This window comes from Falco punctatus, assembly GCF_963210335.1.
Source record: "Falco punctatus genome assembly, chromosome: 9".
In the NCBI taxonomy this organism is placed as follows: Eukaryota; Metazoa; Chordata; class Aves; order Falconiformes; family Falconidae; genus Falco; species Falco punctatus.
The window spans coordinates 54,185,578-54,211,399 of NC_137589.1; the positions used below are offsets into that span (position 1 = coordinate 54,185,578).

The window sequence follows — 25,822 nt, forward strand, 5'->3', positions numbered from 1 at the left end:
CTGCCGGCGGTGCTCGGCCCCTGGCAGGGGGGCAGGTCGCCGTGCCGGGGGGGGGGCGAGGGGCCGCCCCGCTCGGCTCGGAACAGGGGCGTTTGTTTGAACAGCTCCAGAGCAAAGAGCTGGGGAAGAAAGTTTGGGCTGGGAGCGTGGTTTTTTCCCCAGACGTCAGCACAAGGCGGAACGGGCTGGGGAGGGAGCCGGACTCACGGGGCAGCCGTGATTTCCCCCCCCCCCTTTTTTAAGAAAATTATTATTTAAATTTTTTTATATTTTTTTTGGGGGGGTGGGGGTGGGGGGGAAGGGGAAAGGGGCCGGGGAGCGGCCCGGCATCTCGGGGTGGGCTACGGGCTGGGGGTGGGAGCCATGGACTCGGCGCCAGCTTTCGCCATGGACAAGCCGTTCGCCCCCGGCACCGTGCGCGGCCCGGAGCCTCCCGAAAACCCTCAAAGCCGGAAAAACTTCAGCGTGAGCCACCTCCTCGACCTGGAGGAGGTGGCAGCCGGTATGAACGGGACCCCCCCGGCCGGTCCCCCGCCCGCCGGTGGCGGCAAGGCCATGCCGGAGCCGTCGGGAGGCAGCAGCGGCAGTGAGGCGGCGCCCCAGGACGGTGAGTCCCGCCGCCCCGGGTGGGTCCCCCTCGGTGCGGGGCAGTTCTGGGGATGGGGTGTCCCCGGCGTCCCCCAGGCCGGGCTGCAGAACCGCGGTGCCCCTGCGCAGCGCCGGGCACCGCGGAAAAAAGGGTGTTGGTATCCCCTCGCGACGGGGTGGGAGGCACCGGGATAGCGGGTGGAGGCGAGGGGTAACCCCCGTCGGGGCGAGCTGCGGGGGTGCCGACACTCCGATGGTTGGGGCAGAGGGACCCCGCACCGGCTGCCTCCCCGCCGGCACCGGAGGTGGCCGGTATTGGACGGTCCCGGGCAGCCCCGCCGCGCCGGGGCTGCGCGGCCCACGGGGTCCCCCCCTTCCCCCGGGGCTCCCCGCCTGGGTTTCCGGGCCCGGGGAGCGGAGACGGCCCGGCGGGGCCGTGGAGACCGGGACGTAGCGGTCTTCTCCCGGCGCCCGCCGCAGCACGTTTCCGGGCCGGTAGCACCGGCAGCGACGGGCCGGCGGGGACAAAGCCGGGGCTGGAAGAGGGGACGGGGATCGACCCGGGACCCGACTTCGTCGTGCACGGTCTGGCAGCCTTTAACGCGTTTTTACCGGGACAACCCCGCCTGCCCGGGGACTCCGCGGCTGCCGGCCTCGCTGGGCTCCGTGCATCCTTCCGCGCCGCTCCGCAGGCCCCGGCGCATCCCGGCTCCCGTGCCTGGGGCGGGGGGCGAGGAGGATCCGCCCCGTCCCTACGGCAAAGCTCCGGCCCGAGGGTGCCCGGCAGCCCCCAGAGCCCTCACGGAGCCGAATGTCCCCTCGGTACACGGGGTGGAGATGGGCATGGGGAAGGAGAGGGGGTGCAGAGCATGGGGTGGAGATGCAGCCCCACCACACCTCCCCACGGCCCGGGCCCTGGTGCCCACCCCGGGGCACTCTGCGAAGTGGCATCCCCCAAACGTGCCTCCCGACTGGACTTTGGTACCCCGAGCTTGTTTTCTGCAGCCCCTGGGGCGCAGCCCTGGGGTGCTGACGGCCCTGCCGAGGGCTTAATCCACACCTGGCCAGCCCACCCAGGAAGCTGTGCCAGTGAAGGGGCTCAGCTCACCCCAGAGGCTGCCCAAGACGTGTGGTGAGGGGCTCCTAGCAAGGACCCCCCACACACAGGGTGCTCCCCACTGTCCCCTCCTGTGGCTTCCACATTGTGTGCAGGTCTGAAGAATCTTTCTCCTATCCACATCTGACTCCCTGCACAACCTCCTTCCTCCGTGGAGAAGGCCCCCTGAGCCTCTGCTTGGGATGCTGAGGGGTGGGTGAGGCTGGATGCTGCTTTCTGGGATGGTATCTGGTATTTTTGGCATTGTTTCCCATCCTCTCTCCCCTTCCCTTGGGTTTTATTTGTACTTCTCGCAATGCCTTTGGGACTGTGGTGAGGTTTTTGCCCGCTGATGGGACCATACAGGGGGACACTATGCCATGCCGGGATCACTGCAGCTTTTGGAAACCCAGCCCAGCCTGCAGCAGCCAGCTCATCTCACAAGCCTATTTGCAAAACAGCAGAGAAACTACCCACCTTGCTGAGCTCCTACTGCACCCCAAAGAGGTTCGGTGTGGACCGGGGGTGATGGAAATACCAGAGTGAGAGAGAGAGAGAGAGAGGAAAGGGAGCTGGCTGATCCCCACAAGCCCATTTTTCACCCCGAAGGCCCGTTCCTCCTGGGGCAGAGGGTAGAGGCCCTGTGGGGTTTGGCCAACTGATCCCAGCATCGCTGGACCACGAGGGATATTTTCCATTAGCACCTGTTTCAGTGAGGTTGCAGGGATGAAGACACCGGCAGCATGTGGGATGCTCTGACAACCCGTCCAGGGGTGGAAGCATTTCTCCCTGTGATCTCACCTGGAGAAAGAAATACCCGAGTGATGAGAGCTGAGAGCAGTAGGCAAGAGAACAAGGAAACAGAGAAGAAATCCTGTGTGCATGCAAACATCAGCTTGTGAGACCCGTTACCCACTGCCACTGCCTTAGCTGGGTTGCAGTTTCCTAAACTGAGATGGGGAGACCCTAAATACCAGGCAGATGCCCTGCCTTTGCAAGCATCAGCATTTTGCTACACATCTGTGATGCTTTCGGCATCAGTGTGGTGACAGCAGAGGAACTTTTACTGGTAACATTATCTTTTATTGGCATCCTAAAGTAAAAAAAAAAAAAATCTCTCAGCATTTTCTCTCATCTTCCTCTTCACAATCATGGCTTTTTCTGCCAGTTGCAAGTTTGGAGCCCTGCAGGTCACTGGCAGTGGGTTTATTATCAATGCAAATGGGCCCCAGTACCTGAGTGTCTCTCTGCGGGATGTGGCTCTGCGCTCTGCCTGGGAAGCCATTATCAGGGTCATTCCACTGGTGGGTTGGGGGAAGAGCAGCCCCGAGCCTGCTGTGATGCTGCTGGCACCCCCTCCGCCGGGCAGGTCTTGCCGTGGTCTGGGGGGCCACACTGGCAGAGCTGGCACAGGGCTACTTTAGGCAGCCCCAGGCTGTGCTCAGCAGACTGCAACCTCAGCAAAATCCTCTCCCCTTTCCCAGGTGGCCGCAGCAGGAGGAGGCTTCTGTTCCAGAGGCTGGCAGAGCCAGAGAAACTTGGGGTAGGGTTTTATTCTTTGCAGAGGGGGATTCAACCCCCTCCTGCTTTTACTCACCGTTCTTAGCCCACAGTCCTCCCCACTGGGGAGGGTGGCTGGGGGCAACCCCACATCCAGGGCCTTGAGCACATCTTTCCTCCAGGAGCAGCCCCTGGCACATCCCTTCCTGTTGGCATCGAGGACCAGAGCTGTCCCCACCTCCCTCTCCAGCCAAGGGGGCTGCTCAGCCCCTGCCTTGGCCCCAGCCCCAAAGTGGCCCTGAGGGCACCCAGTGCATCCACATGGGAGAATGAGTACAAATATCTGTGCAACGTGTTGCTCTCATGGCACCCCAAAATTAAGAGGCAGAAATCCCACAAGCCAGGCGAGAGTGAGGAAATGCCAACAGGGTGTTGCAGGCTTGTCCCCATCCTCATAGTCATCTTCATTCTCCCCTGGAGCCATGCAGCAGTCTCCCTTCGAAAACCTTCTGCACAACTTCTGAGGTCTTGAAAGCTTGTTCACCTCCTTTCATTAGACTAACAAATAATGTGTAACGCAAAACATCTGTTAACAACAGCCCTTAATGTTCTCAAGATGATAAAGCAGGAGGGTAATTTTAGCCAGCAGGCCTTGACTGATGGCTTTTCAAACAATGAACTTACTTTTGGTGCCGCCTGGGGATGGGAGAGGGAGTCGGGCGCTGGCTCCAGCGGCTGCTTCGGGGCTGAAAACTCAAAAAAGCCACTTTTGTCACAGCTAGGCTTGGAGGAAGGACTGCGGTCCCTCCAAGGGGATCCTCCAGCATGGGGCATGCATGCATTGCCCGTTTGGCTGCAGCCAACGGGACTGGGTGATGGCATGGGGAGATCTGGTGGCCCCTGGGCATCCCATTTGTAGAACAGCTTCTGGGGCCCTTTCCTCACCCCCCGGGGCAACAGGGACCCTCTGACCCATGCTGGGGCTGTGGGAATGCTGAGCAGAGCAGTGATGGAGTGAGAGGAGAGGCTACACCTGAGGGGGCAGAGGGGATTAAGATGATGTTACAGGAAATTGGTTTTGTTTTAATTTCATAAACGAAAGCAGTTGAAAAGGGAGAAGCATGGCAGGGAGGGGCAGGGACCTGGTAACAGAATGGAAAAGGGGAAGGGACTGGCTTTTGGGGTCAAGCAGTGGCTGATTGCCCCAAGCAGCCCTGTTGCTGCTCCCAAGGCTTGGGCACCTTCTGTGGGGCAGAGCCATCCCAGCTGATGTCCCCATGGTGGCCCAGCTCAGGGGCTCTGCTAGTCCTGGCTCATGGGACACAATTCTGCTGTGCTTCTCTGCCTTTCCAAATGCTGCTTGTCCCTGCTGGATGGGGGGCACAGCTCAGGGACACCTTGGCCCTCCTGGCTGCATGGGCAGGAGGCAGCTCTGTAACACCACGACTGCTGAAAAAGGGCCAGGATGTGCCTGTGGGGATCTGCCTTCCCTGGGACATCTGTGCACGTACGTGGCTTGGCTGCAATTAAATTCAGCATCATTGACTTGTGGCTGACCCCCTGTGCCTAGCTCAGGGCAACACAAACCCGTGGGCCCAGCAAGGTTGGGCCATGGGCATGGGGAGCCAGCCAAGACCCCCCTGCCTCGTACCCCTGGACCTGTCACACTCCTTTCTCCAGCATGCATCTGCTTTCTGTGGCCCCAAAAGTGCTGGAAATCTCCCAAACTCCTCTGCTAGGAGGCTTGCTGTGGCTTCTGGATGACTGCTCAGGGAGGGACAGGGCTGCTGGGACCCCGACTCAGCCCCCATTGGTGGGAAGAGGCTTTGAGAAGCATCTGATGGACCTGGCTGCAGCTCTCCAAGGAGAGGCTCTTGTGCTTTTGTCTCCCCAAAGGATGGGACAGCTGGGGTCCCTGCTGCTTGGGGTGGCACTGTGAACTGCTTACCCCGGCCCGGGGGGATGATGTTAGGATGTGCTGGGGTGGGACATGACCCACCAGTGGGCGGCAAGGCTGGGGTGCAGGGTTTACAGCACCGGTTGTCCCTCACTGGTCCCCAAAACAGCATCAGTTGAGGGTGCCTGGAGCCCCTGTCTGTGGCATCCTTCCAAGCTGGCAGACCTTCTGCAGGGTCCTTGGTGGGGATGGTCTCCACGTGGTAGAACCAGGAACAGTGGCATCCAAAGCAGCAGGGGAGGCAAACCATCTCAGTCCTTGTAAGGCCAGCACAGCCAGGATGGGTGGCACCAGGACAGTACCATCTTTGCACGGCCATGACTCTCTGCAACTAGATGCCACCTTCACTGTCCCCAGTGCCTGCCTGGGGACATCCCCCTGCTTGAAGGGCTTTGAGGGCTGCAGACACCGAGACAAGGGGTTCCTTTTACACATAGGGATGATGCTCAAGGGGCTGCTTGAGTGGGACGGTCTACAGGGGAGGGGACAGCATAGCCAGGCCTTGTACCCAAGACCAGCACTTGCCCATTGCATGATGCCAGCAGGTCCCCAGTACAGCATCCATCAGCGCATATTGAGTAAATGCCAATTAATCCGGGCGGGAGCTCCCTGCCCCAGCCCACCTCCCAACCCTCCACATTTGTTTGCGCTTAGTGCAAGGCCGGCAACAGGCAGGGGATGGATGGGGAGCCCGACGTGTTCTGGCTCACCCAGACAGTTTCCAGCCGTGCACAGGGAGCCTGGTCTATCCCAGTCAGGAAAAAAAGGGGCTAGGGGAGGGACACCCCCCCCACCCTGCACCCCCCTGGGCTGCTGCAGGGCACAGGGGACAGTCCGAACCAGCAGTGTGATCCCTGCAGGCAGGCTTCGCCCCCCCTGATTGGGGACCCTGCCACCATGGCTCTCACCCTGTGTCACTGCCATGGGACCCACTGTCCTGCGGGTGGTCCCCTATCACACAGAGGAGGGGAAACTGGTTCCCCAGGTCTCACTGATCCAAAACCCACGGCCATGGGGGGTGGGGGTGGGCAGGGAGTGGTGCTTTTCTTATGGTGCAGGCAGGACAAGAGGCTGAGTTAGGTCACAGGCCTGCCAAAACCAGCCAGAGCAGCATAAACAGCTGCCAGGCACAGGCAGGGAGGGAGGGAGGGAGGGAGGGACCCTGGGGTGGGGGTCATGGCTGGGAGACCCCAGGTCTCACGGGGTTTCTGGCATGGGGCTCACCCTGCTACCACTACTCTGTGCTTCTCCGTGCCCTCCAGCTCCAAAGGGCGACACTCACTCACCATCCTGCTCCTCCTGCAGTGACACCTGCTCACCATCTTGCTTCTCCCTGTGTGCTGGAAGGATGCTCTGTGCCCTGGGGTACAGTCAAGCTCTTACTGACTGGTGGCACCTGGCTCCAATTTGGGGAAAATCTGTACCCAAATGGGCTGAACACATCCAGCTGGGCTCTGAGCTCCCCCACCCCAGTTCAGGGGGCTCTGGGTTGAAGTGGGGATTTTTGCAGCCCCAGGAAGGAGCCCTGCTTGCTCAGAGTCCTCCCCAGGGGTGCAGGAAAAGACCTACCAGCACATTTTTTGCAGCATTTGCAGGACTCTGTGGGGTCCCTGCACATGTTTGTATCTATGCCAGGAGAAGCTGCTGCCAGAGGGTAAAGAGAAAAAAACCCCAAACCAGGGCCTGGGGAGATGGGTCCCCTCTCGCTGGGGAAGCCTGAGAGCAGAGCAGCTTTAGCCAGGCCAGGAAAATCACTTTCCTCCCCACTTCTCGCTGCTGGGATTTTTCTCCCCTCAGCACCCACAGTGAGCCAGGTTTTTGAAAGGCATCGCCACCAAGGATGCTCATTCCCACCCCACTTTCCAGCAGGGAAAGGGTGCAGGAGCATGGGACAGAGCTGCAAAAGCTACTGCTCAACAGGGTCTGGAGGGGACAGCAGGGGGACACTGGGCTTTGCCCCACTCCCTTGGGAGCCCTGGCAGCACCCACTGATGTGCTTTAAGCCCCAGCAGCAGCTCAGACACCCCTGTGGCACAGCCATCCCCAGCACAGGAGGGTGCCTGGGCATGGGGACACCTTGCCTGTTCCCCCTGGGGCTGTTATGTCTAGCTCAACCAGGAACAGCTCAGTGCAAGACTATTTCCCCTGTCCTTTTGGGCTGTTATTTCAGGGAACAGGGCTGATTCACAGGAAAAATATGAAATTTCGGCTCAGCGCAGCCAAGATGGGTGAATTTCAACGAATCAGCATTTTAAGAGAGCCTGGGTGTGTGTCTGTAGCTGGGAGGCTGATGAAATGATTTGGGGCTTTGAGGCTGCCTGTTAGAAACCCTCCTCTCTCCCAGGGAGTGGGGCTGATCACTCCTTCTCCTGGGGCTGATTCCTTCCAACCATGAGGGGTTATCCCCCCCCCCCCCCCCCCGCCCCAAGCTGTAAAAACGTTGAGCTGAAGGGATGAGGTTTGAAGCAGGATGGGCTCTGGGTGCTTTGGGGCTGGTAGAGGCTTGATGTCCACAGGCTGGCACCTCGTCCCCTCCCTGCAGTGCAAGCAGCAGCTGGAAGGAGTTATCCCCCCCACTATGGGATCCCTGAGCCACGGAGAAGGCTCAGGGCATCCTTTAAAATGCCGAGGCAGTAGGTTGTAGCCAGGCTGAGCTGGGACTGGGCAAGGATTTAGACCAGGCTTAATGCAGATCAGGTTTTTTTGCTGGCTGGAAAAAGCAACTGGGAGAGGGTGCAAGTGTGGCTGGCAGAGGCAGCTGTCCCTTGCCCAGTCCTGGTGCCTGTGCAGGGCCAGCAATGCCCAGCTGAGTCAGGAAGAATGGGGAAAGCAAACCTGGTGGAGGAAGGGCTGATCTGGAATTTCAAGGTGGTTTTCTGATGCCTGTTGGCCAGCGCTGCCCCAGCACTGCAGAACTGCTTTGTATGCCTCCACATTTCTGAGAATTAAAAAAAAAAATCCCACCCTCACCCTTGAGGCATTCCCAATATTTGTGTCCGCCCAAGGGACACATGGCTGCAGGCGATGTTTTCCAGCCTTCCCACGGCAGTGTAATGAAATGTCCTGTCCACACTCAGCAACCCTCATGGAATGCTTCTCTGCCCTGTGCTTCCCCTGGGAAAACCAGCCCCAGCACTGGGACCTGCTGGGGGCATTACTGGGGGTGCAGGGGGGTCCGGCTCCTACTTGCTTGGCAGCCCCTTGCCCATGGACAGCCCATGCTGGCAGCTCCAGCTGCGGGTCCCCTAGTAGAGAGTTGGGGGTTAAATGGGATGCTGATGCCGGAGGGGCTGGGGGAAATTATCCCAGCTCGGAGGGGCAGTGACACCCCTCTGGGGACATGAGGGGGACAGATGGAGTCCCCTTTACCACCCCCCTTCCCTGCAGCTCTGCTGGCAACTGCCCCATCTGTGCATGCTGCTGGGGTGCAAACAGCAGCTTGGGAGGCCGCAGGCATTAATTGGGCAGGAGGTGTAACAGGGCCGCCGTGCTGCTCCCTCACCCCAGGGCTGGGGGGCCAGCAGCCCCCGAGAGCCAGGGCAGGGCCGGGGGTGCAGCTCAGGTCCTGGGGGGACACCGGGCAGGCAGGGGGCCTTCAGAGAGCGGGCTGCTGGCCCCCTCCCCTTCCCTCCTCATCCCCCTTTGGAGTGCATATAATAAAGCAGCTTTTCAGCTGTGGCTGCAGTGATAGATCAGGAAGAATTGTATGAGTCTATTAAAGTCTGTGTGTCTCTGAATGGAGACTGTGGCTAAGCCAGGCGCCAGGCTCGCGCATTGAACCAGATGTGGAGAGGCGCCATCCTTTCCAGCCACTGAATCTGAGAGGCTGCAGGCTTCACACGCAAGGAGACTGGAGTGCACATGGCAGGGGAGCCGGGGGAGCGCCGGGGAGCACATGGCAGCGCTGGTGCGAGTGGGGCGCTGGGGAGGGGGCAGCGCCCAGGCCCTCCTCACAGGCACGGGAGCTGAGCCTGGGGGCTGCGGGGAGCAGCGCAGCTACAGAGCTGGAACAGAGGGGCTGGCGCAGCAGGTTGTGCTGCCCCGGGCTGTGGGCTGCACCCCGAGTTGTGCAGAGCATTGGTGGGGCCGGGTTGTGCTGCACCTGGAGCTGTGCAGGGCATTGCAGTGTGTGTGTGGGGGGATTGCATTGCACCCCAAGTCATGCAGAGGGACTGCATTGTACCACAGGCCATGTGGCATATTGCTTGGGCGGGGTGGGGGCCACATTGCACCCCCAGTTGTACAGAGCAATGCAATATGTGTATGGGGGGAGCTTCATTGCACCCCAAGCTGTACAGGGCATTGCAGGGGGAGGGAGTGTTGCATTGTACCCTGGGTCACACAGGGGAATTGCATTGTATCCCGGGTCATGTTGGTCATTGTTAGGTGGGGGGACTGCACTGCACCGCAAGCTGCCCGGCGCACTGCAGTGTGTGTGTGTGTGTCGCATTGCACCCTGAGCTGTGCAGGGCATTGCAGGAGCTGGGGGCGGGGGGGGGGTGTTGCGTTGCTGCAGGGGTGTGTTGGGGATAGGAGTAGCAGTGATGCTGCAGGGGAGCACACAGGGGACCCCATACACAGTGCTGGGCGGGCAGTGGGGAGCAAAAAGTCTGGTCCGACAGCAGCACGGCTGAGGAGGGTGTGGGATGGGGTAATGGGCAGGGACAGCTCTATCACCAAACCCACCGGTGCTGCAGGGCTGCTCCTGCCTCTGCCTGCAGCAGCCTCCTGTGGGTCCAGGAGAGGGAAAGAGAGAGAGAAGGAAGGGAAGCGAGAGGGAAGGACAAAAAGGGAAGGACACAAGGAAAGCAGGATGCTGTTCTGCCGGGGACAGCCGTGGCTGGCAGTGTGGGGAACTGGTTGCCCTGTGAACTGGGATCCTGTGCCCCCAGAAAAGGTGTGAAGCAGAGTCCGTCTGTGGGGTGCTGTGGAGGGGACATGGGTTATGTGGGGATGGCCGCTGGCACGGTGCTGCTCGGGGCCATGCTGGGCTAGGCTCAGGCCAGGGTGGCCACCACACTCCCTCCTCACAAGTTTCACTTTTTCAGCTGGGCTTGCCACATGGCTGTAATTTGGGGGTTGTAAATACCTCAGGGGAATTTTTAAATTAAAAAAATAACTGTTTTCATTTAAATTAAAAGACACTGAAGCATTTCTATTAGTATTAGAGGTTTATAAAACTTAAAACAAATGTTGAAACTAAACTACCAGGCACTGTCCATTTTGCAAAGGCCTTTGCATGTTCAGCACAACCTGGTTGGTTACCCATTGAGGGTTAAGTTTTAATGGGATTTATATGAGAGCACCTGGAGGTCCCTGACCCACACCTTGGGACCCTAACCACCAGTGCCACCATGTCCCTGACTTTGCTCCTGGCTCATTTTGGGGGCCTTGGCCAGCTGGGTGCTGGGATCATGGTCCCCAGTGTGGCAAGATGATGTTTGGGCTCCCTGAGGACCCAAAGGGGATGAAGGCTTGGGGTGATGAGGATGAGGGTCTCAGCTCGACTGAGCTTGCAGAAGAGGGACCTCGATGCAGCTGCCCCTACCCTGGCATCTCCAAGGTGTCACCTGGTGTCCTGCCTGTGGCTGGCCCTTTCCCCCAGCAACCTGCCTGCTGTACTGTCCCCGCCATCCATTCGATTCCTTCCATTCCCACTGTCCCCGCCACGCACAGCTCTGCTTTAACCTGGAAACAGTTAACCAGGCTGGGTTTAAAAAAAAAACAAAATACGAGCCACTTATTAAAATGAATGTTTTACAATAAATTTGGCGAGAGGCCACCGACCTCAAATGAAAACCAGACAGGAGGACAGCGATGCTGCTTGCTGGCAAGGGTTTCCAGGACGTCTGTGCGTGCAGGCACCCACAAGAGTCCTCCTTAGAGCGGTGGTGGGATGGGGTCCCAGCTGGGGGCTCACACCCATCCCACACCCTGGCCAAATGTGCTGGTGTCCCAGGGCCCAGGGACACTGGCTGACAGCCGTGGGACAGGCTCAGCAGGTGCTGACGCTCACTGATAAAATGGGTGCTAGGTGGCATCTTGGCCTCGGTGTGAAAAACACCCAATTGGCCTCAAAAAAGGGAGGGGAGATGGGGTGGTGGCAGGAGGCAGCAGGAGGGGACACCGTGGGGATTCCCACCATTCCCCCTGGTCCCTGCCTGTCATCTTCCCTCCGCCTTGGCAGTGACCCTAATGCGATGGGGTCTGTGCTTTAACCTCGTGGGCTGGTGTTGGGTTTCCGTGCCAGATGCCATTGGGGCTGGCTTGGTATGGGCGTTTGCTTATTAAATTTCAAGAAACCACCTTTTTTGGGGGTGGGGGTGGGTGGGGGGAGATGAAGGCTGGGATTGCCATGCCAGGGGTCCCTGGCTGGGAGCCAGCCCTCTATACAGCATTCCTGCTATGCAGCTCTGGCTGATTACTTTTATGTTTTAAACACTGTGCAACAGTCCCAGCAAGCTCTTGACGCTGTGATGGTCTGAGGCACCCATCATCCCGTCCCACTCCCAGCCCCTGGGGAAGCCCACTTTGCAGTTAAAGCTGAGTTTTCAGCAGAGCTTTGCAAGTGCAGGCGGGTGCTGCTCTCAGGGCTGGTGCTTGCACAAGTCTCATTAGCGTTAACTAATTACACATGGCTGGTGCCCTGCTGGGAAATCATGTCACCTGTTATGACAGGTGGCCATGTGCGAGCAATGTTGGTATCTCTGCAGCTGCATCAGGGATGCACCAAATTGTGCCTAAAATGTTTACAGTATGGGGAGAGAAGAAACATCTGTTGTGCTCAGCCCCAACGCAGGACAGTGGGGTCTGTCTGTCCTGACATTGTCCATCCCAGCATCACCTGTCCCTGCATCCCACTCGCCGATGGCTGTGGGGGGCCACCGTAGCCATCCCCTCTGCCCAGACCCCTTAGCTGCAGTGCCCGGGGCTGACCCAAACCCCAGCATTTTGGCAGTGGAGCCCAGGCTGGCCATTTCCCTGCACTGCAGAAGCCCATTCACACATCTGTTAACCATCACCAGCCCTGCCACTCTCCATGCTCAGCTATTTTAATGCATGGCATAACCGGTGCTGGGAAAGCAGGGAGGCTGTGTCCTGGGTAGGTACCCGGGGGCTTCGTCCCCTGGGGCATCCTGGGGTGCTACAGCAGTGTGAGGTGCAGGACAGCCCAAGCACTGGTCTTGTCCCACTCCAAGAAGGTCTCGTGGCTGGGAGATGAAAGCAACCCCCTGCTGGTGAATGCCTCCTCACCGGGGATGCTCCCAGCCAGCGGTGGCTGGGGGAGAGCCAGAGCCTTTTGTTGGTCCCCAGGCCTCTGCCGTGGGGGCTGGCAGATTTGTGGGAGAATAAAATTAAAATTCCTGCTCTCCCGTCAGTCAGTGCCACTCTGTACTTGGCCCGGCTTGGTGCTTCAAACCTACCATTGTGCCTTTCCCCGAGGCCCTTGGCTGTGCCATGAGGGCTTCAGCTTGCTCGGCCAAGTGGCTCCTGCCACCCCTGGCCCCATGGCCGCGAACATCTGCTCAAGGAGCCCTTCGGTCTGACACAGTTCTCTGAGCACCCCTGGGCGATGCTGGGAGCTGCGGCACAGCACACACCACATCCCTGTACCTACCCTGTTTCCTCTCCCTCTGGCATTTGCAGGGGACATCCCAGAGCAGCACCATTGTGGCTGAGTTTTTGGAGGCTCTGTGTGACCCTGGCCCCATCTAGACAAAGGGGGATCCTACAGGGGAGTGAACCCCCTTGAGCTGCATGTTCCCTTGCTGCAGGCAGTGAAGATGCCAGACTCTGCCCAGACCCTGACCACACAAAGCCGACTGCGGTGTCCAGCTGTCACTGCCACAGTGCCACTGTCCCCAGCAGACTTGCACAGACAACAGACCTGTCCCAAGAGGCTTTTCTCCTCACCCTGCCATCCCTTAGGGGGAAACTGGGGTACCTGGCAGGGAGCAGCACCCCAGCTCACCTGCTGCTCAGCTCCTCTGTGGTTCCATCCCTGCAGAGACCTGACACAATGGAGGCGATGGCGGCACTGGAGCCGGGACAGCCCATTGTGTCAGGCTGTGGCTGCAGCCTCCTCCGTGTGCACAGGGTGCTCTTGGCAGCTCCTGAAAGTGCTTTGCCAGGCTGTGGTCACACGCTGCATGGGCATGGCCAAAGGAGGGAATTTTTCACTTGCAGATCAAGCCCAAGGGATGTGCTCGGCACCCCAGGTCCCAGGCTTGATGCTCTGGGCTGGTGCCACTCATCTGTGGGCACAGCCAGGCAGTCTGATCCCTGTGGCCCTGCACAATGGCCCTGGCTCCCAGGGTGCGTGGGAGCCAGGTGGCTGGGAAAGGGTAGCAAGAGGCTTCACTGAGTCCTGCACCGGGTGCCAAAACTGCTGCAAGACTTTAAAGGCTGTTTCTGTATCCGTTGTTTCAGGGGATGCTGATGGTGCCAGGATCTGTGGTCTGGATCCCACCACAGGGTCGAGGCTGGGGCCAGGATGTTGGGGTGCATCCCAGAGCTGGTGAGCCTGGCAGTGGGGTCTGCCCCGGTCCCCTTCTCTAAAGGTCTTTCCACAGGCAGGCAGTTCCCACTCCAGGTAAAAGGCAGGTGATGGCACCATCTCCCTCAGCCACCTAGGAGAGTTGGGGGCAGAACTTCTTGTACCGCTCAGCCCTCTCCCACTGAGCTTCAACAGCCAAAGATGTTCCCCAGCCCCTTCCTGAGGCTTGATGGCATCCCACCAACCCTGCCTCCTCCTTCAGGGAATGCGGCTGCAATTAATTCATTAAACACTTCTGCTGACACAGGAGCTGGCCATGCCAAAACACTGTTCCTGGGGCCTGGCCTCAGCTGGGTGAGCGCCGCACTGGGCTGTGCGTGAGCCTCCAGCCGGGGCAGGAGCCTCCGGCACAGTGGGAATGGCTGCGAAGTATTTGGGGAGTGTTGGGCATGACAAAGCCTTGGGGATTTACCTGTGGCAGATGACTGCAGCCCCGTGGATTTCACCAGCTTTCAGCTTTTCAGTGCATCCTCTCTGAATCGTAGCACACAACTGGGCTGGCCAGGTCTTCACCTGCCTTCTCCAGCATGTGGTTTCCCTCTCATCATCCCCTTCTTCCTTCATCCCCTCTCTTCCTCCCCTCCTCACTGTGACCTCCTGATCTTGTCCCTCTTGTGTACTTGGGCTTAGCAGCAGATAAATCACTGCCGCCCTTGCTGGAGAGCCAGCTTTGAACATGCTCACAGCTTTTGCCAGTGAATTTGGTGGCTGCTGCTGGGCTGGGCCCGTCCCTAAGAGAGGCAGTGTCCTGTGACATGGGGCTTCCTCTTTCCAGGTTCCTTCTGGTCCCAAAACCCAGCTAAGCATCGTGTTCTCACTGTGTTTACTGCACTAAAGATAGGGATGAGCCAAAAAAAGGCTTCAGTGCTGCCATTGGGTTGCAAGCACAGGTTGGACACATCTCCACTGGGATGCAGGGATGCTGCTGGCTCAGCTGGCTCTCCAGGAGCTTCCTGGCTTGCTCAGGCTTTCAGTTGGACATGCTGCAGTGGATGCTCAGGCACCACACACCATCCCTAGCATCACTGCTGAGCAGCAATTGCAGCTTCTGGGGGTGCAAGGGGAAAAGCCTCCTGGGCTCGGGGGTTCAGGTTCTGCATGGAGCATCCCTGGGGTTGCAGCACTCTGGGCAGAGGCCTCCCAAAAGTTGAGTGTCCGTGCAGCCAGGGGCAGCAAACTGTGGCACTGGGTGGTTTCTGGCCGGTGCAGCAGCAGTTCTATAACCATAAAACAGTCTGCTGCTGCCTGTCAGTGAGCACAGGCTAAGGCCCTCCCGGGACAGCCTTGGCCTCTTTCTTGGTCCAGGCTTTTGCTGCTCCTTTTTAACAGAGACACTTTTCCCCCAGCAAAACTGGCAGCCTGTAAAAACGTGTCAGCGTTTCAGTTTTTTCACAATTAATGAGGTGAAACATCCTCGGAAACATTTCGCTGTAATGTTTCTCCAGTAGCTGAGACTTGCCCCTCTCTTAAATTTTTCATGTACAGCGCTTGAGCTGAGAAAGTTTCCTTCGGACTCAGCACATTTGGACCCCCCCCCAGTTTCAGTCCCGTCCCCCCCCCCCAAGCCTCCAGCATTCCTGGGGTCTTCACGAGGCTGGGGCTGGAGGGGAGCAGGGAGCAGCAATGGGCTGGGACAAGGAGGTCGGAGGGAGGGGCTGGCAGCCCCCATTCCCCAGGGACACCCAGTCCCTTGTGCCTGCAGGTTGTTCCCAGGAGGGGTTTGGATGTCCCAGCGTTGCACTGAGCCAAAGACAGGTAGGGTGCGTAGGGCTTGGTGGTGCCAGGGGTCTTCTCCCCTGGGTAGCAGGGTGAAACCACCCAGAAAATGGAGCTACGTTGATACGGTTTTGCCCCCAACCTGCAATGTTGTGTTGGTCCCGTGTACCCAAGCTGGGCTCACTGGTGCGTGCAGGAAAGGCAGCTCAGCTGGGTGACCCAGCACAGAGGGGCAGCTTCCGAGCTGCTTCTCAGCCCCCCCCGGGGCTTCCCGAGATGGTTCGGGGAGATTAAGGACCTGTCGTGACACAGGCACCCTCCACCATTGCTTCTGCAACAAACCCTGTGCAGCCTGCGTTGGCGAACAGGGACAAGCCCCCAGCTCCCCTTTGGCTGGTAGAGCATCCCTCCTGCCATCCCTTCTTGTTGCAAAGCCCCAGTGTGGCCAGGTAAACACCCCCGGGGCTCCCAGACTGTCCCCTGCTGTGTTCCAAGACAGGGCAGCACTGGCAGTAGCTGCTGGGAAGGGGGTTCAGCCGTGCTCAGTTGCCCATGCACCCCCATGTCACCCCTTCAGCTTTGAGTGTCTTGGCTGAAGGTTATAGTATAAAAAGGAGGCGGAGCTGTTGGACACCATGGAGGGGCAATTCCCAAACCCAAGATCTTCGCTCCAACACTGCTTGCCACAATTCAAAGGGAAATGCTTCCTCCCCATCGCATGATTTAGAGGAACAAGTTAAACAATTACACATGAAACTTTGGCGGACATCATCGCCAGAGCTCTCCTCGCTTCCCCCAAGCGTATAAAGGGAGTCCACATGTTTACCAAGAGAGACCATGGGAGAAACGAAAGACATTGTTTTTCCAAAGGATTTCTTGGCTGTAAAAGGCCTCCACCACCCTGCGGCTTCCCTGATGAAGGTCCAGCGTTAATTTGTTAAATCCACATCAAGTGCCCAGAGAACCCGTTGTTTATTTTTGCTAATTCAGCCGGCCGAGATCAAATTGGGGTTTTATTTGTTAAGGATAAACCTTAATTAATAAAAGCTATTTATTTGGTTAGAGCCGGTTGCAGCCTGAGGGTCAGATATGCCATGATCATTATTTCAAGTAAAACAAACCCAAAATGTCTCTCAACACTTTGAAAAACGTAGAAACTTAGAGGGTTGAATTTATTTGTCTTAGGAAGAATTTACAGCTAATTCCCTCCAGGCTATTTCAACCCTTAAATTATACCCAAGAAGAAAAACGGGGGGGAAAAAATGCCATTCCAGGCCGAGAAGGGAAGTAAATGGTACGGCAGATTTGATCATTTGGCTGGGGAGGGGGTGAAAAATTTAAAGCTTAAAAGGTCTTTGGCAAACTGCTTGCAAATAAATGGAAAGCGTGAAATAATTTAACGGCAGAAAACTGTTTGGGGCTCCAGGGTCTATGGAAAATTAAACACGTTGGAGGAGATGTAGCCTGGGTTTTTTGCAGGAGAAGGTTGAACTTGCTCTCTCCTGGCACAGGCCCTGAAAAAGGGGGGTATTTGTACCCCAAAGCCAAGCATCAGAGCTGGAGCCAGCAAAACCTATCTCAGGATGTGGCAGGGCACGCGGGGGGGTGGTTTGCAGCATCATCTGGGGGAGAGACAGTGGCTTACAGTCAGCAGAGATGACCATCCAGGTCACAAGGACACTGCTAGGCAAACACTGCACTCTCGGATGAGTATTTTGCAAAGAAATCCCCCAAACTGGGAGTCCAGAGGGGAGCTGCCCCACAGTGGGAAACAGCATTGTTGGCAACGGAGCCCACCACTGAAAACCATCCTGAGGGATGAGCTGTCCTGCCAGAGCATCCCTGCCTGGGGATGTTGTGGTCCCCAGGGCTCAGACCTATGAGCAGCTGGGATGTTAAATGCTGGTTAGGTCTGGATCACAGCTGCACAGAGGTCGTTTATCGCTTACTGATGGAGGTTGTAAGTCAAAGCTGAAGTCTTGGTGGAAATCTAGTGAAAATTACCTCTTTACAGCACTCGGTGGCTGCTGTGTGGGAGGCTGGGGGCCCTGCCAAGTGTGGGGTCCCCTCATGGCAAGCCCAGCACCTGAGCTTCAGCAGCTGAAACCCACTGAGTCCTTCCTATGGAAAACTAAGAGAAGCACAGAGGGGAAAGTCAAGAGCTGGAGAAGTGGGCTTGGTTGGCGCTGAGCTGAACCAGCACAGCTCTGACCCAGCAGTACTGGGGTTGTTGCCTTTGCGAACGAGGCAGGACCAGTCACTCCCCAGTTCCCGGTGGCAGGGCAGCTGTCTGGCACAGCACAGCACAGCACAGCACAGCACAGCACAGCACAGCACAGCACAGGCTTGCTAGCATCAGTATTCCTGCACAGAGGAGGGTTTTGGGGTGAGCCCCAGCACCCCACAGCAGCCGTAGGACAGAGTGCCGGCCCCCTGGCTGCCCGCAGCTCTCAGGCAGGCAGCGTTGCCTGCAGTTGGGCATCACAGAGAGGAGGCTGGAGGTCACCCAGGTTGCATCCAGCACCCCAAAATTCATCCACATCACAGAGATAAAAAAGACTTGTGTCTTTTCTAACACACTGGCTTTTTTTTTGTTGAAGCGCACTGGACCCATGCTGCTCTGCGCAAAGCCCCTGCTCCTCCCTCTCCTCATCCTCCCCCACATGTCATCTTTTGTTATTCAGTAACGTTATCCCCCATTTTACCCCTTCCACTGCAAACTTTTTTTTCCCCTTTAGCGGAAATTGCAGTCAGTGGAAGATAAATACACTGAAGGCAAAGATGGCAGGGGGATGGCTCTGGAGTCCCCTCTGACCTCGGGGTTAAACAATCAAGCCAATACCTCCAGTTGTGCCCCAGAAAAAAACCCAAAATATAACTGACAAAGGCTTTCTCCGTAACCATCCCTAGCACTGCTTTGGGGCAAAAGACGGACAACAGCAAGCTGGGTTTTAACTTTGTGCAATTACAAACTCTTATTCCTGGAAGCCCATCGGGTCGGGGAACTGGTTTCTGATTTCTCCATCAAGGTGTCAGCAGATCTGGTTAAACCGAATTCCTGCAGTTGGGTGGCAGCAAGATGGCAGGGAGTCTTCAGGGGACTCAACCCATCCCCTTTCCTGTTCCTTCTCCAGGGCCACAGAGCGCTTAGCGATCCTTATTTCTGGAAAGTGGATTTGGGGCTATTAAAGCATCTCTGATAGAAGCGATCTGGCCTAACTTTGCACACTGTAAACCTGTCAGACACGCCACCAGCAATTAGGGTAGCATTTATCTGGTCCTACAAGCCTGTGATTCCTGAGCTAATGGGGAAAAGGTGTTGATCCATTACCAAGGCTCATCCCTGAGCGGAGCTGAGGACCCAGGCAAGCACCCCAGCTTGTGGTGCACTCCTGCAGTGCAGAGATGGGGTGGAAAATGAGGGTGAAAATTAACGTAGTAGGTAACTGAGCTGGCAAGCAAAGGGTTGGGGGTGGGGTGGGGATTGGGGAGCTCTGAGCTACCTCAGAGTACAGCATGCTTTAGGGAAGGTGTGAGTAGGTGGGGAAGGGGTTTTGGCCACCAGCATCCTCTGAGAAGCTCCCTGGAGCATTGTACAGGATTTTATGGTGCAGAAGAAGGTCCCTCCATTAAAACCAGCAATAGGGGATGAACAAAATGCCCCAACCCAGGCATGGTCTAGGGCTTGCAGCTGTCCAAGTACCCAGGAACTGCTGGCACCTGGATGCATCCTGACCCAATTCCAGTCTTAAATCTCCATCCCAGCACGCCTGCCAGCCCCATTCAGGAATCGCGCAGCACCAGCTGCATCCCACAACCATTTAGCTCTTGCCTGCATAGGTTTGGGAAGATAGAAGCCAGCCAGAAACAGGGCCAGGTCCTACAGAGCTGGTTTGAGAATCTGAGAAACTTCTCCTCCTCCTCCTTGCTTTCAGCCAAATTAGAGTGGGTGAGAGAAGCCATCACTTATGGAAAAGTCCTACAGCCAGATTTTAAATCAAGGACAAAACCAAAAGGGGTTTAAATTTTATGTAGACATTTACTAGGGTTCTGTTGAAATTTTTGCCAGTTAAGGGGGGGAGGGCAGTGGGTGCCCTTGGTGATGGCACTTTTTGAACTGAGCCCTATCTTATAATTTCCCTAGAAGCCCTATGGGGTGGCCATAAACCCACAAGGAAATGTCTGTCACCCTGTCACACCCTGTAGCTCCTTCCCAGCTGGATGGTTCCCATTTCAGTCCCAGGGCCCCGGAAAACTCCATGGCTGGACTTCATGTATTTTAATCTAGCGGTGCATTAGCTTGCTGAAGGAAAACAGGACCAAAAAAGGAGTTTAACTAAAAGGGGCAACTGGAAAGCAGAGACTGGCAGAACATTTGAAGCTGCAGGAACAAGGGCTGGAGGGAATCTGGAGAATTTTATTTGTGAGCCTTTAAACATGAACAGCAGTGAAGGGCAGCCTGTGGTTTCCTGGCCAGGGAAAGGGCCTCAGACCTGCAGGTATTTCAGGCACAGCACCATCCGTCTTGTCTTTACCCAACCAAGAAGGCCACGTCCCAAATACAAGAGTACAGGCTGTTTCCAGCCGAAGGGATGGTCAACCAATGTCCAAATGCACCTAGAGCACAATAGAAGACCCAGAGAAATGCTGGCAGCTGCAGCAAGGCCCTGGGAGGTAGATCGTTTTCCTCCCCTTCCCATACAGGGATGCTCTCCTTTTCCCACAGTCCCAGCAGTTTGGCCCCATCATGGCCAAAACGATGCAGCATCCCTGCAAGTGCCTGGGAGATGGGGAACAGGGCTGGTGGTGGTGCCCAGGTCTCACATCCGCATCCCTGCATTTTGTCCTTCCAGCGCAACGCTCCATCCCTTAACAGGTCAGGGTGCTGGGGGCCCTCAGCACTCCCAGGCCCCAGCACTGGTCTTCACCGTAGCAAAGCGCCAGAGAAGTCATCTGCTCTTTCCAGGAGGCCACTGCCAGTAATGGAAATACATTTAATTCTTCCTCCTCTGCCGCATCCCCTGCCCTGGCTCATGTTTGGTACTGGAATGCTGTTGGTGGCATCAGCTAGCAGCATGGTTTTCAGAGAAGGGTGTAAGGAAACTCTGCAGTAGTTTGAGCTTGAATCTTGCTTTGGACAGAAGGTGATTAGTCCCAGGGACAACCTTCCAGCAGACTCTTCGGGTTTCCCTGGTCCTCATGGTTCATCTCAGGATGGGACAGCCCTTGGGAGTGGCATACTGAGGCAGGAAGGGCCCTTAGGGACTTGATGGAGAACTTGGTGGAGGTTTCATGGCTGGAATTATTCAGAATTAAGGTCCAAGAAGGTTTTTCTGGCCTTAAAGATTTTGGAACCCATAGTTTTCTCCTCCTCAACAGCTTGGTGGTGTCTTGAAGCAGAAGAGTAGATTAATATCCCTTCCTATAGATTGTTACTTGTTCAAGTATCATCTGAAAACACTGCACATATTTAATAAGTATCAAGATAGCTTATTAGCAAGTATTTATTTCTTGAGCATATTTAGGGAGCTGTAATTCCTGCCATCACAGCCTCTGCAATGGTATAGTGCAGAAAACCCCAATATAACCCCACTATGAATCAGAATGTCATACAACTATTAACATTTCAAATAATTCCAAAATACTTTCCCACCAGTAGGTACAGATTGGATCCAGATGCTCTATTAACTGAAAGAATAATTAACCAGTACCTCCGTAAGGAAGAACAACAAGACGTGTTCCGTGTGAAGTCTTTGCAGGCAGCTGACTGGGTATCTCAGAAAAAGACTTCATAAACTTATCCAAACCTGATGATATCAGTGACAAAGAGGAGATTAATCTCAACCTGGCTGAAAGCCCAAGATCAATACTGAGAAACCAAACTACGCCCTCAGCTTCATGTTTCCATGAGCCAGCGGAGCCAGAAATAAACACTGCAGAGTCTGAGCTCTGCAAGATGCAGTGGTATTTGTTCCTAGCTCCAAAGACCAGGGTTGGATGAGCAGGTGCTCAGCTGCAGTCCTGTGTCACCCTGGGGATGTGCCACAGCTGGGTCTTCAGGGGGTGCTGGAGGGCGGAGCCAAGACTTACATCTCAGAGATGTTTTGCTGCTGAATTTCCATCGCCATCCATGAAAACTTGACCTAAACCCTTAGTAAGAGCCAAGCCCCAGACATCCTGTGGATGTGTCCCTGTTGCAGGTAGGCTGTGAGACGCAGTCCCGGCAGTTTGGGTCAAGTGCTGCCCCAGAATCCACTGAGAATGGCATTCAAAAATCAGGTCCAGGTGGCTTTAGCCAGGTGTGAAACCACCACAGGTCTTTGCAAATGTTAGGTTTAGCCCTAAGCTCCAGCAGGTGCTAAAATAGGGTTTGATTCTCATGGAGACCACAAGGTTGCACGCATGCTGCTCCCCGCAGAGTCCCAGGTGCCCACAGGGAGCACAGCTGGTACTGAGCAGGGCAGTGCAGACCCCTAGGAAGACTCGAGCCTGGCTGGGTCCCCATGTGGGGTCTTCAGGGTCTCGAAGGGGTCTGGCTCTCACATGGCCTCTTCTGTGCTTTCCCCACAGGTGAGAGCCTGAGCCCGAGCTGTGGTGGAGCCAAGAGGAAGAAGAAGCAGAGGAGGAACCGCACCACCTTCAACAGCAGCCAGCTGCAGGCTCTGGAGAGAGTCTTCGAGAGGACGCACTACCCCGACGCCTTTGTGCGGGAGGAGCTGGCGAGAAGAGTCAACCTCAGCGAGGCAAGAGTCCAGGTGAGCAAAGGTTTGTGTGGGAGAAAACGACACCCTCTGCCTTGTCGGGCAGTGAGAGCAGGGACTGTCCGCTTTCTCATTTCATCCTGCACATGACTATGACCAGTCGGACAGATGCTTGGGACGTTCCTGCTCACACCGGGTCCTCGCTGACCACCTTCCTTCTCTGCGCAGGTGTGGTTTCAGAACCGGAGAGCCAAGTTTCGCCGTAATGAGAGGGCAATGCTGGCCAACAGATCAGCATCACTCCTCAAATCCTACAGCCAAGAAGCAGCCATTGAGCAACCCATGGCACCACGGCCCACCGCGCTGACCCCAGAGTATCTCTCCTGGACCAGCACCTCCCCGTACAGGTAGGTGCAGGTGCTGGAGAAGCTGGGGAGGATGTGGCCACAGGACAGGCTGCCTAGGATCCAGCCCACCACCATGGGAGCGCAGCCCTGTGCTGCTGTTGAGGACGTGGGGAGTTTTATGGGGCCAAAAGGAGCTTGTCCGGCTTCGCTTTGGGAACCTGTTTCAGCCCCATCTGAGCATCCCCTGCCCGCCACTGAACAGGCTCCCCTGCCTCCATGCATTTTGGGGCTGGAGGGGGGCCCCTGGCCCTCACAAGAGATTCATTTAGCTTCATGCTAATCCTTCCCACATCTCAGCATAGGAGGTGGCATGGATCCCTTCTGGTTCCCAGCTCTCCATGTCCGGCTGTCTTGTCCAAAATCTCAAGGCAGGGCCTCCTGGTGCACAGTTTGAGGGGTTCCCATGTGCATCCAGCCACAAAAAAATGCTGAAGCCTTGACTGCTCTTGTGGGAGCTGTCTAAGAGGGGACAGCCAGTCTGGCCTGGGGAGCCAGCAGGACTGCATGGCACACGGGGACTCCATCGTGGGCCATGCCTCATTCCTCTCCTGCTCCCTCCCCACAGCACTGTGCCCTCCTACAGCTCCAGCGGGACTGCAACGCCCACCCAAGGGGTGAACATGGCCAACAGCATTGCCAGTCTGCGCCTCAAAGCCAAAGAGTTCAGCCTTCATCAGAACCAGGTGCCAACTGTGAACTGACCAGGGCAAAGCCCACCTCATGGCCTCATTCCAGGATACAGCGTGAAGCTCCTGTGCCAGTCCAGGACGAATCTGCAGCCTGCCCAACCCACATGCCACTCATCCAATGTGTCAGCACCTCTCCTCTCCTCTTCCCTTTTGAAGGTAGAGTCAGTCCCAGGACAAAGTGGCACATAATTATAGCCACATATGGAGCAAACTTGGTTAGAAACTTGCTTTTCCGCGCACCCTTATAATAAAAGGCTATATATACACACACATACCCCCCACACGCTCTTCGAGGACAGAAAGACTTGCCAAGGAAACAAGAATTTGCTTCCAAACATGGGAGGATCTTGGACTATTGGATTTGACCAATTTGGGTATCTCACCCAGAGAGCCAAAGAGTTATTGGGTCTTCTCCTCCCGCAGGGACAGCGCGCAGCAGTGGGAGGATCGAGAGCCCCCCTTTCTGCCAGGCTGTGACTCGCGGCGCTCAACCGTGCGTGCCGAAGCAGACCCGCACATTCACCTCTCTGTGCATCCCCAGCCATGGTGCTTGGGAGAGACTTTGGGAAGCTGACAGCTCACCCCTGCCACAGCCGATCCCAGCCAGCCCCCTGCACACCACACTGCCTACATTTAGGAGCTGCCTATGTCAATGGCATCAGGCTTTCCTCCTTCCCAGAGGAGTGAGGAGGGCTGGAGCATCTGCACAGACTTGCTCTGAGTCTGTGGGCTCTTCTGCAAGCTGGGGGGAGCATTGCTGATCCCCAGGCAGGCACTGTTGCCCTGCCTTGGTGGGTTTGTGAGCGATTCTGCAGAGCCCCAGGTCATTGAACCGTCCCAGGGAAAGAGAAAATTGGAAAAAGCTGTTGGGTTTCAGCTGAGTAGGCGGCTCCCAGTGCTTCGTGCCAACGGCAAAGCAGGCTTTGCCTTCCGGAGGCGCAGCCTCCCCATCGGCAGCTCCACAGATGTGTGTGGGGGTCTGGGGCTGACTCCATGGGGGTGGGCTTTTTTGGTTTTGCAGAAAGGAAATGGTTTCCCTCTTGTCCCACCCCGCTGTGCAGCTTAATGAAGTTGCAAGGTGGGATGTGCAGGGGGATGGACACAGGGTGTGCAGCCTTGCCCCAGGCTGGCACTGCCCCAGTCCTTTGCCCACTGAGCCACAGAGAGATGCACCCTTCACCTTCCCCTACCAATACCACAGCACCAGGGGACGAGCTGGAGTGATGGAGGTTTTACCCTGTGGACAAAGCTCTCTGGGAACCAGACCACCCTTTCCTCACTCACCGCAAAGAGCCACCAGCTCAGGTGGGTGGCTTGGATGGAGAAGACACCAGCCCTTCTTGCCTAGAAGGTCTTAGTCCCACTGGGGACTGTAGCAGTAGATCTGAGAATGAATACAACAATTGCTGAGGTTCTTCCTCCAGACAAACATCCTCCAGTGTGTGACACCAAGGCTGAAAGTTTTCCAACTACACATGTGCCCACCCAAGTCCCCACCGCTCCCAGGAGCATCCTCTCCCTTTCCCACTGCTCCCTGTCACACTGCAGCTGTACATGGTACCCAGTGGCTGCAGCACTAGGACCCTCAGCTTCACCCCAGGCAGCTCTTGCCCAGGGGGACTCATTCAGCACCCAGAGCTGGAGACCTGGCGGTAGAGCCAGGAAAGCAGCACATCTCTTCTGGTTAGGGATGAAGCAGCCCCTCCATCCTGCCCCCAGCCCCAGCTTTCTCTGCTCCCCACAGTGCAGCCTCCCAGCTGGGGACAGCTGCCTCTTCCTCAAGCACAGTGGGCAAGGAGGGGGCACAGCCTGACTGACACTGCCCACCTCATCCAGGGAGCAAAGTCACCCTAAATACTCACCCTGTGCCCCGCACCCCTATTTCCAGGGCCAGTATCCTCCACCATTTCCCATGCCAGAAAGGGAGCACACAGCTCCCCATGCCACAGGGAGACACCACAGAGACATGCCAGGCTGGGGGGAAGATGGATCCACTGTGAATCAAATCATTTGCCATGAGAAATGCAGCTTGGGGCGGGAGGAGGGGGCTGGGGAGGAGGTGTTCCTATTCCCATGGAAAGCACAGGGCTCTTTTTTCGGTTATACAAGATGAAACCACAGGGATATAAATGTCACTGCCTCTTTGAGAGCATTAATGAAAATAAACCCATTTAATAGTTTGCAGATGCCGTTTCTGTAAACCTAAAAAAAGCAGGGAATAAATATTTCTTCACTAAATATCTATATGTATATATATATTTGAAAACATTTGCTCCTAATCTTAGGCCCCTCCTTCACCGTGCTCTTGACAGCTTATCACAGCTTGTCAGTCAGCGCTGAAGATTCACCAAGACAAGATACAAATTGCACCCATGGAGGGGTAGCAGGACAGAGGGATTATCGTAATCTAAGCTCCCTCTCACCCTTCCTATTTGTACATTTCAATTACGTGTAACAAGATCCACGGTGGATTTTTTTTTCTCCTCTTCTGCATGTCTGTGTTTTGGAAATTTTTGTAAGGTTTTTGTAAAAACAACTCTTGTGAAATAATGGAGGAATAAATATTTTCCTGAGTAGAGACATGTCTGCGTGTGTGACAGGGACATGGCTC

The 25,822-nt window shown here is 56.4% G+C and overlaps 1 protein-coding gene across 2 annotated transcripts; it reads left to right on the top strand.

The window, feature by feature from the left end:
- PRRX2 (paired related homeobox 2) lies at nucleotides 1-25,789 on the top strand. 2 transcript variants are annotated; one of them, XM_080402681.1, is made up of 4 exons: nucleotides 1-607; nucleotides 21,985-22,169; nucleotides 22,344-22,522; nucleotides 23,106-25,789. In XM_080402681.1, the coding sequence occupies exons 1-4, from the start codon at nucleotides 364-366 to the stop codon at nucleotides 23,221-23,223; spliced, it is 726 nt and encodes a 241-aa protein (XP_080258807.1). In that variant the 5' UTR covers nucleotides 1-363; the 3' UTR covers nucleotides 23,224-25,789. The 2 variants fall into 2 exon arrangements, with proteins under 2 accessions (XP_080258807.1, XP_080258806.1); XM_080402680.1 differs by having other exon boundaries at nucleotides 42-607; nucleotides 23,088-25,789.
- Nucleotides 25,790-25,822: the final 33 nt, after the last annotated feature.

Excerpts from the sequence above, each read along its gene's own strand:
- PRRX2 (XM_080402680.1), top strand. The coding sequence starts at position 364 with ATGGACTCGGCGCCAGCTTTCGCCATGGACAAGCCGTTCGCCCCCGGC. Across the intron at positions 22,170-22,343 it reads TCAGCGAGGCAAGAGTCCAG|GTGTGGTTTCAGAACCGGAG; the intron begins GTGAGCAAAGGT and ends TTCTCTGCGCAG. Across the intron at positions 22,523-23,087 it reads ACCAGCACCTCCCCGTACAG|CACTGTGCCCTCCTACAGCT; the intron begins GTAGGTGCAGGT and ends CCCTCCCCACAG.